Source organism: Gymnogyps californianus, chromosome 22 (genome assembly GCF_018139145.2).
Source record: "Gymnogyps californianus isolate 813 chromosome 22, ASM1813914v2, whole genome shotgun sequence".
Lineage (NCBI taxonomy): Eukaryota > Metazoa > Chordata > Aves > Accipitriformes > Cathartidae > Gymnogyps > Gymnogyps californianus.
Window position 1 is genome coordinate 4444437 of NC_059492.1, and position 12999 is coordinate 4457435.

At 37.8% G+C, this 12999-nt stretch overlaps 1 protein-coding gene across 2 annotated transcripts in view; it reads right to left on the reverse strand.

Annotated features, from left to right (window-relative positions):
• Positions 1 to 12999, reverse strand: part of MACO1 (macoilin 1) — a 30046-nt gene that overhangs the window by 14075 nt on the left and 2972 nt on the right. The window contains exons 2-5 of one of the 2 annotated variants that reach the window (XM_050909961.1): positions 6489 to 6630; positions 5659 to 5785; positions 2870 to 2993; positions 460 to 638 (exon numbers count right to left, since the gene is read on the reverse strand). In XM_050909961.1, the coding sequence (XP_050765918.1) occupies positions 460 to 638; positions 2870 to 2993; positions 5659 to 5785; positions 6489 to 6630 (572 nt within the window). The remainder of the gene's footprint in view (positions 1 to 459; positions 639 to 2869; positions 2994 to 5658; positions 5786 to 6488; positions 6631 to 12999) is intronic. The other variant, XM_050909962.1, reaches the window with a different exon arrangement.

Sequence of the window (12999 nt, forward strand, 5' to 3'; positions counted from 1 at the left end):
TAGTTCATTAAATCAATCAATACTGTGACATACAAAGAAAAATCATTAAGCACGCATCAATCATTTCTGCAGAAAACAATCATTATTGGAGTCTATATAGAAAAGAAAATCAGAAGTCACATGACATTAAGACTTTTTTCTCATTACAGGCAGGAAACAGTAACCAAGGGATTTAATAATAAATACTAGTGCTTCATAGAGCACTGACTGACTAGATTGATGCAGTTGCTAATAAAGAACCAGAGAGAGGACATAATTCATTTCTACTGTCATACTAACCACTGCCAAAATAATTTTATTTCTGGCTCCTCTGTTTCTAAGTTCACTGTACCTTCATCAAAGCAACATGGACTAAAGAAGCTCTTCCTTAGAAGTTTTTGTTTCTTGTTTTTTGTTTTTGTTTTTTTTTTTTAAAGTAGCACATAATAGCAAAGACATTAAGTAATAAGTATAACTTGCCTTCCTCTGCCTCCCTCTCTTGCCTTTGTAGCATCTGCTGTTCTGGGGGCAGAGCTTGCTGGAGAAGCTGCATGTAGAACTCATTCTCTTTCTGCACTTCTTTTTGTTTTCTTAAACGCATTTTGTAGCTGACGTAACTTTTAAAGCCAAAGCCCAAAGTCACAACAGGGTAGCCAATACTAAGGAAAAAAAGCAACATAATTATTCAAAATGTAACCATAATAGCAAATTAATAAACTGTAATAAATTATATCGCTGCAAATACACCTGGATTACAACTTTTCATAGAAAATGATATAAAATGTTTTTTGCTGTACTACAATAAAGCTACAGTTCAAAAACATAGGCACTCCTTTATCAAGATAAAATTACAGTTCATTACAGACAGCAATTAACTGTAGCATAGATTAAAGGATTACGACAATGCAATTGCACTACGCATAGCAAAGACAGCTTTTAGAGAAGCACCAGACCAGGAATTATGCATCTTTCAAGGAGATAACAGCCAAATGCAGCAGAAGTTCCCCAGTTTTGTTCCTAAAGGGCCATGTAATATATAAGACATTAAACTGGGACATGTGTTAACAACATTCACCCAGAACAGAGAAAGGGGAAACTGATCCTTAGCTCCATCCTTTCACACTCAGAAATTAAGAGCAGATCCCTTTTCCACCACTCTAAAGCTGAGACAAAACAATGGTTCTCCAAAATACCGCCTCTGCAACAGGCCCTGCGATACCTTCTCACTGCAGCACAGGCTGAGAAACAAGAGCTGGAGAAGCCGCTGGAACACACAGCTTTGAGGCTACTGCATTTGGGGGGACACACCAAGGCTGTGAGCCAGAGTGCCACCACCCACACCTGGTACAGCCAGCAGTGACTCTGGAGGTAAAGCCTCAATAACCATCTGCCTCTGTTAAGGATGGCCACAATTAAGACATCTTTTGTGGGTAAGAAATGGCCTTTGGAAATTCCTCGTTTAGGAGACTGACCTTGAAGCTGTAAGTGAAAAACATCTAATCTCTAAACTAAGTTCTTCCACTTATCTTACTGACAGATAAGATATGAAGAATTTCACTTCCAGCCAGATTCTGCTGTTCCATTTGTTGACGGGGATGACAGAAGCATAACAGAACTTTGGAATTATTTTTTTGCGTATCAGCTTCATCACACAGAATTTAAGTATTCTTATTAGCTTGTGACAACTGCACCAATACACTATCATGATTTGTTAGCATTCTGTATTTATTACCAAGGACACTCGATCAATGAGCAAGCATCCCTGTATAAAAAAACCCATATTTTTGACAAGTATTTTAACAGAGCACAGTGAAGTTGCGTTTTAAACACTGAAGGTATCCTAGATCAGGGGAAAACTCAGATGCAGACGACTATTAACAACTAAAATCTTCTCATTCTTTGCTCAGTAATAGCACTGTGCAAATTGCATTTCTAAGTAAGCTGCCAGAATGCAAGAATCATTTGCATATGCATCTGACATTATCTCTGCCAATGCTTCTTTTGTAATACTGTGTAAAGCCAGCTGTAGCTACAGTTCTAAAACTCCGATGACAAGCTGAAATGTTTGCATCCAATTCAGCAGCAGAAAGACCTTTCTTCACAGCTCCTAAAGTGCTTTTGTAACCTATTATAGAATTTAATTAGTGTTTAAGGGATTTATTGCACAATGTAGACAATATAAATTAAAACGACAGATGTCTAATTTATTGGAGACTGTATCACAGGGAACTGGACCAAATGACTCCAGGAAAAACAGGACACATTTTAAACGTAGCCCAATCAATGCATACCACACCAAAAACTTGTGGAATAGAAGTGCATTTCTTCCAGATATGGATACTCTGCAGTTAAGTGTTTTGCCTGAAGTCACTCTTATCGCTTCCAAAGAAGTCGTGTAATAAGTAGTGGTAGGTTTTTATCTTCTGTCATGATTTTCAACCTGAAGCTTATTCACTTCCTTTGGTGAATTATGAAATCAGATGCTCATGAGAACCCTTCCCATTGGACGGGAAAAAGAGGAGTGCTTTGTTAGAGAAAAAGAAGAAAATTTTCGTAACGGGATACATATATTACCAGTGAAACTATTTTTTTGCTACTTTTACCATCTGTTCATGATGTGAATACAAAATTTGTAAACTGATGACAAGAACTTTCAAGAAATGCTAGGAATATCCATGCTACAAATTCCCTACAGCTCACAAGCACTGTATCTTCAGAAAGGCTGCACTTGGTTAATGTTTAGCATACATTTCTCATGGAATATTTAATGAGAGATGTGCGAGGGGAGAACTGACCAGACAAACCCTGAACCAAAATAAGAAGTCCTGAATATTCATTTCCCTGGTGGAATAAAGGTTAATAAGAAAAGGAGAAAAAAAACCCCACTTACCAGTGTGCTGCAAATGGACGACAAAGGTCTACATGGAAGTTTTTTAAATCTTTAAATCTAATGGCTGCTTCAATATAAACGAAAAGTATCCACAGTGATACTGTTGGTAAGCACACACCCCTCTCTATTGAGAGAAGAGAAAAAGAGAGAAACACCTTAGTAATATATTACAAGCAACAAATATTTTAAAATTATTTTTAAAACATTCCAAAAGTCAAGGGAAATTTTCAGACAGACATATAGGGAATTGTAAAAGGGTTTTTTCAGAATAAAGTATCTAGGATGTCTTTATTTTAAACCAGCTATAAACTTTTGTCTCCTTATCTTGTTTTATTACTTTTATAAGGCACCAGTGAAAAATAACAGATGCACAGCTAATGAAATAGCTTGGCACAAAACCCTATAAAGAGAAGGAACACAAATGGAAGAAACTGCAGAAGATGAGGTAATGTTACAGCTTATGATCTTTGAGTCAGAAGTGGTAAGCTTGGACTACTTTTTCGCTCCAAGTTAGGTATATCTTAGTAGCAGCAGTGAGCAAATCAGCTGAGAAAACAGGAGTGAGTAAGCACAGTACTGGTTACTCCATATACAGTAATGCAGACAACAGTCTGCGACTCAAAACTCTACATCAGGGGAACATTTAGGACGCTCTATTGATTTCTCTCTCCAGCACTACTGGTGAGAATGTAAACTAGTAGCCAAGCAAAACTCAGGTCTTAAACCTCTTGGCCAATGGAAAATGCCACTGTTGCTTGCAATATAGCCACTGTAAATTTCCACAAATTAATTCCAGTTACATGCCACAAGCTTCATAAAAATAAACAAAGTTCTTGATTACATACTGGCATCAACATATTGTGTGCTGATTTGGAAACAGGTCTCAAATTTGAAACTAAAAAGAACATTACTCTGAGGCCCTGATGTTATTTACTGTGGTCTCTACTTTGGCCTCCCTTGAATAGCTGCGCTCTGCATAAATGAGAAACCTATAGCAGAAACTGTCAGCTTAAACGGACTCAACATTTCAGCTAGGTAGACATACCACCTAGAAAGATCATAACTTCCAAAAAAAAAAAAAAAAAAAAAGAACAAGTTCCCATCAACTTAGATGAGCATTTAAAAAGAAGAATCCCTAAGGTTGCAGTGAATTAAAATATTAAACAAGCTCAATAGCTACAGTTAAAACTGGCCCACCAGGTTTTTCCTTTAGGGTTTCTAAACATCAGCCCTGAGAACAACTTCAGATAACACTTTAACGTATTAATACAATCCTAAAAATAACTCCAGATTTTCTACGTATTTTAAATTGGGCAGCAACTGGTTCACAGTATCTTTCATTAGCTCCCACATTGTCATTATTATAAATGACTAACTTGTCAGAAAGATGACTGCTTTCACCAGTAAGCTGAGAAACGATCCATGCTATCCTGCAAATTCTTCTGATGGCAAGTCTAACATGAAATATTACAAAAGCCCCAAATCCGAAGGACTTGGGTAGTGAAAAGTTACCTCTAAAAAAAAATTTTATTCCTAAAATTTTTTGATTGAGGGAAAGACATATACATAACCCATTGTCCTGGTTTCGGCTGGGACAGAGTTAATTTTCTTCTTAGTAGCTGCTACAGTGCTGTGTTTTGGATTTAGTGTGAGAATGATGTTGATAACACTCTGATGTTTTAGTTGTTGCTAAGTAGCACTTATCTTCAGCCAAGGACTTTCCAGTTTCCCGTGCTCTGCCAGTAAGCAGGTGTGCAAGAAGCTGGGAGGGAGCAGAGCCGGGGCAGCTGACTTGAACTAGCCAAAGGGGTATTCCATACCATGGAACGTCATGCCCAGTATATAAACAGGGGGGAGTTGGCCGAGCGGGGCGGATCGCGGCTCGGGAACTAACTGGGCATTGGTCAACGAGTGGTGAGCAATTGCATTGTGCACCACTTGCTTTGTATAGTTTAATTCTTTTAGTATTGCTATTGTCATATTATTATTATTATCATTATCATTGTTTTTCATTCCTTTCTGTCCTATTAAACTGTCTTTATCTCAACTCACGAGTTTTTTTTTCCTGATTCTCTCCCCCATCCCAGGGGTGGGGGGGCAGTGAGCGAGCGGCTGCGTGGTGCTTAGCTGCTGGCTGGGGTTAAACCACGACACCCATGTTAAGTATTAGTGCTTACGCAAACTAAACCACCTCCCTCCACTCCAGCTGCTGCCCCAGAACCCAAGGATATATTAAAACAAACCCAAACAATGAAGGATAAAATAAAGGGCAGGAGGGGGAGAAGATTTCTTGATGTGAGATACACGTCTCAAACTGTTGGGGCAGCCACTGCTATTACCAGTCTTTTTGCTCAGAAACTGAATCCAGTTGACACAAAGGTTTGACTAATACAAATTTAAACTATGATAATATCCAAAATTAACAGCACACTAATTGAGTAGTAGGAAGAATGTAACACCTTCACAAACTTTTCGTATGTGCTCTGTATTTGTTGAATTGCTGCAAAAGTGTTTTGAAGTCAGGAAAATATTCTTTTTTTTTTTTACACTGCTCTGGAATTCCTGTTTATACACCTTCAGTTCCATTGGTCAGGCTTTAATGATTACTACAAGATGCACCCAGACAGGTATCAAGAGCAAATCAGCATACTAACAAAAGCAAAAGAACATTTTTTAACTGTAACAAAACTGCATTAAAACAAATGTGGTAACAAATAGAAGAGGGTTTACTAAAAGCTGTAACATATATATTCAAATCAGTAAGTTGTAAATAAAGAATAGTGACCTACCTGTGTGCCAGACATACTGTACCCAAACATACGTGCTGGCAGCAAAAAACAGCCATTGTATTGGTATGAAGAGCAGACATATTATATTTGATGTGAATGCTACACAAACAAAAAATACTGAAAAGGCCTAAAAGAAAGGAGGGGTGGGGGGAAAGAAGAGTGTTTTGGTTTATTCCAGCAAATATTACCAGTTTATTAATGGTGACACCACAATGATTTCAACATAGAAACACTAGTGTTCTTTATAATCAGGGCAAAGAAATGGAGCAGTCCAGCCAATGAAAGTAGAAACTTAGCCAATTAAGAGAGAACAGATGCAACTTGAGAATTTGTGCCCATCCATTCTTCCAACAAGTCTCTAAACAGCTGTATTTATTCCTTATTATTTTGTTCGAAGACTTTCATTTACACTGTTGATACAGTATTATCATTACTATATTCTCCTTCTAGAAAAAAAAAAACCCAAACAACCAGCAGTGTCATTTACTCTCTGAAAGAGTAGTAAATATCTAAACAGGCAAGGGCTTCCATTTTATTTTAAAGAAAACCCTGTTATATAGGGATCTAAACCAATTCACTAATCTCAGGAATTCAAGCAATATTTTCCTATGGTGAAAATGTGATAGCTATACATTTCACTTCCACTTGCCACAGATAAAATAGGCAGTCAGAGAGAAGAGACTTGAGCCCAGGTCACCCAGTCACTTGAAAATTCCTCCTCTTGTGAAAACGATCATCAGCGCCATTAAGTTAGTTGTATAACATGGAATATGCCCTGAAACTTTGCAGCATTTCCCTAAAAAGGGACAGTAATTTTGTGTTATACTTACCAAACCCTGGTATCTGAAGGAATCGTAAACACTCCTGATGAAGAGCCAGAATGGCCACAGATACTCAAATCTGAACTCCAGGACAAAATCTGCCAACAGTACTAGAGCCCACACTACCAGGAACTTCAGATACAGAAAAGTACTGTTTAAAAAAAAAAAAAAAAAAAAGGTAATTTCAGGTCAGTATTTCCAATAGAGAGACTGACTTACTTTTTTTTTTTTTAAATTAAAAGTTCAGGAATAAAAACTATAGACAACTATAATACAGACAAGAAAACTTAATCCAAAATAATTTTACAAAATAGGTAGTTTTATTATTACATTAAAATCAGGCCTGGTCTAATGAAGTTAATTATATTCAACTGCATCTGTTTTTAAAGTAGCAAAGAAACAGAAGGCTCGCTGCTCTTACAAGACATTCAGCAACAATCTCCCTTTAGCTTCGCAGCATATTTTTACAAAGTGAAGTCTTGCCAGCAGGTACGCTGTCACAGCCAAAATGTTTCTCTTCTGGTTTGCACTCTTGTACTTGGAGCTTAGAAATTTCTGTGTTCCCTTTCCTCAACAGACTGCAGATGTTCACTCATTTTCCACATTTAACACAAACTACAACACCAATAAATTGAGATATATTTTAAGCCTATAACTATAGCAATTAGGAAGACTGTTTTGATACTGAGTTGTCAGAGTTATATTTGAAAACATCCATATTAAAGTAAATGCATCCATTAAAAAGAAAAAACCACAACAGAAAAATGGAGGTACATGAGACTTGAGACCAGACAGTCTAACTTCTGGTTTTTTAATTATTTCAAAGCCACATTCCCTTATTCTTAGTCCTGCATTTTGAACCATTGATGATCCTTCTTGGCTACAGAGCTCAAAATATTTTGAGATCATACCTAACTCAGAGGCACTTGAGGGATCAGCCCAATCCATTCTGCTAAAAAGGAAGAAGCAAAAACCCTTTTCCCTCAAAACTCAGCACCCAGAGATCTAGTATGTTACTCCAGTTCCCCAGAACACAACTACCTTGTTGCACTGTATTGGGTTATAACAAAGGTGGGTTTTTTAAAATATTTTTTTATTTTTTAAATCAAGGACAGTTTTTCCTTTTAGTAACTTATTTTTCCTCCTCTATCATACTGCCAACAAAACCAGTAGAACTTTGCCCTGGAATGTTTACTGATAAGTTGCCAAGAGTTTGCATGCACAGTGCCAGGTAGGGTCAAGTTTCTGCACTGTTCATGGACATGTGGCTTTTTTAGGAAGTTGTTCAGAGCTTCAGAGAAGATACAAAATAGAAAACTTCTATGAAAAGCGTTACCTACCAGCAGAGGTTTAGAAGTAACGGAACCACTCATCCAATTATCGCTCATGTTACTTGTAACACAAGGTCAGCTTCCAAACCACACGACTGGGAAAACACTTTGATTTCTTGTGAATCACAGATTAATTGCATGTGCCTCAAAGTGACCCTTATCAACTGTCCTGGCCCTATAGCTTCCCCCAATGAAAGAGTTTTTGCTCAGCTTTCTCACTTACTGTATGTGATCAGGCTCTCCCCTAAAAGTCCAATGCCAAGGTTTTCACTGTGACTAGACCCTCTGAAAGGACTTGCTTCAGTGGAACTACTTACATAAATGCTCTCAAATGTACTGACAGGAGTACACGCTTTAAATCAACACAAACTAAAGAAAGACTTCATAGAAAATACATTTTTGAAGTCTGAGACAAATAAGCAACTATTCCTACATTTATCCCACCTCGGCCTCCCCCCATCCACTTTTTCTGAATATTCTGTATCTGGAGTTTAACATAATGGGACTGGAAAATAAATGCAAATAAAGAGGCTACAGGAAGCACTTTAATTCAATGGAAACAAAATTAATGACACACACACTTCGAAAAGTTAAGGTACTGCTTTTTTCAGTTTTTACAGAATCATCCTCAGCCACTTAGTCAAAAATTACTCTTTGAGAAGAATGAAACCACAGTGTAAGTATTAAAAAAAACCCAAAAACAAACAAACAAACCCCACCAAAAAACATTAAATGGTCACATTTGCCCTGGTTGATTATACTTGCATATGCTGCTGTTCTCTGTTTATTTAAAGTTTAGATTGTCAACAGAAAGCTGTAAAAAGCAGCTGCATTCAGAGAATACCAAGACAAAAAAAGTGAGACATTTGGGTACGCAGTCACCACTGTTCTTTTTGACCATGCTGTTAAATTGTACATGTGCAGTTCTTAAGATTTGAGAAAATACATAAAGGCATCACACCCAGGCAATCATTATTCTGTCTGTTTAGCTGGAAAAGCAGTTGTGTTGTGTAGGCACTTTTTCCTGGGTTAAAGTTATGGCTATTGTTTATTTTTCTGCCACTAAAATCCATAAAGAGACTACATTTTTCCTAGCAAATTAGGGTTGTCAGAACTAATGCTTTTCAACTGTTAAGTGCCACTCTAAGTTAAAGCATTTGCTGAATAAGAGTTCTGTAATACAGCCATTAAAATGATTTCTAATATTAAATTCATATCAATCCGAAGGCCGTGGTGACATTTACCACCTTTTAAAGTGGAATTGTACCAATACAACATTTGTAATAAGGTTTTCCCAACAATATTAAAGAGCCTACTTCTCAGTCATCTGAAGGACTCAAAAGCAATTAAGAATTTAATGAGTACAAGACTAAGACACAAGAAAGTTATTTCCTTTTATAAAAGACTTCATCCACTTACATTGGCCTCAGCAACAAAGTTCACCGTTGTGTAATATATTCTACATACGTATTCAACTGCATGAGTCCACATGCATACATGCACTCATGGAAAACATTTTAAAAGTACTATATTCCATCAGTTGGTGTTTTGTTTTTTTTTTTACATCAGGACCCTGTGCCCCCCTTCCAATTAAAGCATGCAGGACTGCAGAGTCAGAGACTGCAGTCCATAACTAAACACTCCACCCCAGCTTTAAAATCGATATGGGTAGCAGCCTAAAGACATCAGCTCCCTCCTCGAAATGGGCTGGTTTTACACACTGTGCTGAGCTTCCACGCTGCCACAGTTACATACGCTGCTGCGTTACAACCAGCTCGGGTGTCTTTGCTGCACACTGCAGTCTGCAGATGGCAATGAGTCTTTGTAGGAGGAAGAAAGGAACACAAATCTCAGCTTCCCTTCTTCCATAAAGGTATGCAGCACACCAAGATTTGCTGTTCCTGGCAAGCCACAGTTCATCAGTTAATTTACAAGTGCTTAGTGAACAGACACCTCTTCAGTGAACACTTAAATTAGCGATAGCTGAAAAATGCCCAGCAAGAATTAAACCCCAAAGAAAAACAGGCTAACGGGCCTCTCATTTCGACAGGCTAATCACTCTTCTGCTGTTTTGTTTCATATGACAGGCCATTCAAATAAGATCACATGAATGAAATGACTAACAAAATTTAGCAATAGCTCTCCTCCCTTTCTCTGCTTTGTACTAGCCATGTTTACTTCATCTTTGCTCTTCAACCCCTTGATTCCTTCCAGACACCGTTCTTCCCTTCAGTGCATTTCTATTGTTATCTAGCCTCCGTCCCCACTGCGCCTTCCCTCCAACACGTTCATCCTACAGCCGAGACAGCCGGCGCTCCTTCGGAATCCAGCACCAGCCATTTGGTGTCTGTGAACCTCTGCTAGTCATTGATCTTTCTGGGCACATCCACACATTTCTCCAATTTTGATAGCTGCTGCGTCAGTATCCTCACTTAGAGATAATATTCACTAGACAGAAGTGCTTTCTAACCTCTGTAGCCCTTATATTAGAAAGGCTCAAATATATTCCATGATGCCAATTACAATTCCGAGTTTGTTCTCAATACAGGGGAAGATTGTTGCAGATAAATACCTAAAAATCTGGGTTATGCAATTTTCTGACACATGTTAAAAAATCCGACTTCAGTGATCTGACAGAGGTTTAAGGCGGACAGGGCTTTCCCTATAAAACTAGCATATGGTATCTAATCTTGTAGGATAATACAAGATAAGGGGGAAGGATGGACACATTCATGAGAAGAACAGGGTACCGAACGGGAAGGAGCAGTGATTACAGTGCTGCAAATTCTGTGAAAGGTCAATTGATTGCTAATGTATACTGAATATAAATATTTATTCATAACCCAACAGTGGCTGTGCTCCCCCTTAGAATTTTCAAACAAATATTTTTCCTCCTTATTCTTCCCCCCACCAAGCGCCAGATGCCATTTCCTTTTTTCTTTTCCTTTTTTTTTTCCCTCTTGTTCTTTGTTCTCTTTTTACTGCCCCACAGAAACAGATATTGTGCTTGCTGTAAGGTAAAAATATAGAAAAAAAAAATCACTGGAAAAAAAAACAATTATGCACCCCAAATCCAAACTGGTAGCAAATTAAGCCTCTATTCTATCCCACTATTACCAGCAAGTCCCAAAGGCTGGAAAGTGAATCTTAGCAGAATTGATGGCATGTTTCATTTTGCAGCCTGACTCACACATGTCAACGGAGTGGAAGGCAGCTTGAGGCTGGCAGGGCACCAAATGCAGAGGTAGGCTTTAGAAAGGTGAAGTTTAGCATGCGTGTAAAATTACCAAGGAGTAAACCACCACCACCACCTCAAGGTTACCCATCCAATGCCAGACAGAACATTGGGGATGCTGACTGAATATCACTGGAGATTTTCAAATAAAAAAGCTTTATATATGTAAACACACAAATATATATATGTAAGATTATTACTAGTGGACAAAAAAAGTAGTACAGAATGAGCACAGCAAGTATGCAAGAGAGAAAACATGACTGCTGGGATGCGGTATGCATATCAGAAACTATTATGTGAAATACTTGCCAACTAAATTTTTGAAAAGGAACAGAAATGTAAAGAATCCCAGGAAACCTCCCTGACTACTTATTCAGTGTCTTGATACAGCATAGAATATATCAATCACTGAACTATGGATATGTAAGTAAAGGAAGACAAAATAGAAAACTCTTATAGTAATTCTGGAAGCAAGTGTAATAGACTGCTGAACCACAGGCATATAATCAGCAATCAGTATTGTAGTACTGAAACAAGAGAAACTGTTAGCCCACTGTGGTAACTCAGCTGAAAACACCAGAGTCCAGAACACATAAAATAAAGCTAGAGGAATTGCAGTGTGCAGGGAATGAAAGTCACTGGCAGAGGGAAACAATATTACATGTACCATTGGGGTTGACACAGTAGAACACATTTAAATGTAAGCTAAATTAGATTTGAGACCTGAGTTTAAGTTAAAATCATAAAAGGTAGCACTGCTGGTTTGTTACAGACCTCCAGGGCAGGTTGAGAAGAAAATGTTTTTCCCCGTATAGGAAGCTTATAAAAAAAGTGCCAGAATAAATCAGTAGGAAGAATCATTATGGATTTAAAAAAAAAAGAAAAAGCCTAAAAAAAGGCCACATTCCTGGAGTTAGTAATGAACTGTTTTTCCTTACAGTTTATTTGGCTGTCAGCAGAGTCAAAAATCAGGTCCTTGGAAATAAGCCATATCAGAAGTTAGGTGGCACACAGAACCACACGAGTATCTTAGCAAAGGGATCATGGTATCAAGAAATGCTGCCCAGTATGAGATGCCCAGGGGCACAGACTGCCTTTATTCCATCAGTAGGTATCTCAGTAACCACTTGGAGATTACAGACACATACACATCCTCCCAGGCATTCACTTGGCTGCCAGCCCAGGTAATGCCTGTGATAAAGGACAATATATATATATATATATATATATAGGGCTAAAAAAATCCTAATTCTAAAGGAACATACAGTGTTTAAGGACTATTGTCAGGAAATCCATGATACATAGCATAAGTCAGCTCATGTGACAGCGTAAGTTAAGCCGGTAACATGTGGAATTCATCTTGAAACTTAAACAGCTACAAAATTGGTATCAAGTGCCAATATGACTCAGTAAAACAAGCAGTAACAGCAATAAAGCTGAAGGATTTTAAATAGATCAAGGATGAATACTGGGAAGACTTAGAAACAAGCAGGAACAAGTAAACTTTAATTGCTTAACTGATGACAAGCTGCAATGAATACTTTAATTAACAATTAAGGTTTTAATGTATGCATAGTGTCAAAGGTATCAGATGTTAATCACTCAAGCATTGTAAAACAACGGCAACGGATAGCTTAAAAAGTGAAAAGGCAAAGTTTTGAACGTACACTGTGGAAACAACACGAGAACTCACAATTCCTACCATTAGTTTGTTGGTTTTGGAGAGCTACTGAAAGCACAGTTATGTTTTAATTATAATAATGTTCCTTCCACAGATACTGTAATACTTCTAAATAGCACAAGTCTTTATCATGCTTGCACATAATACTAGATTGGGATTCATCAGGTTTTTCAGAGTACAGGTAGCAATATTCACTCGAAGCTGTGACACTGCACCATCGACATCCAAGGCTTCAGTCGCAGCACACAGGAGCAAAGCTGCTAATGGCAGTGC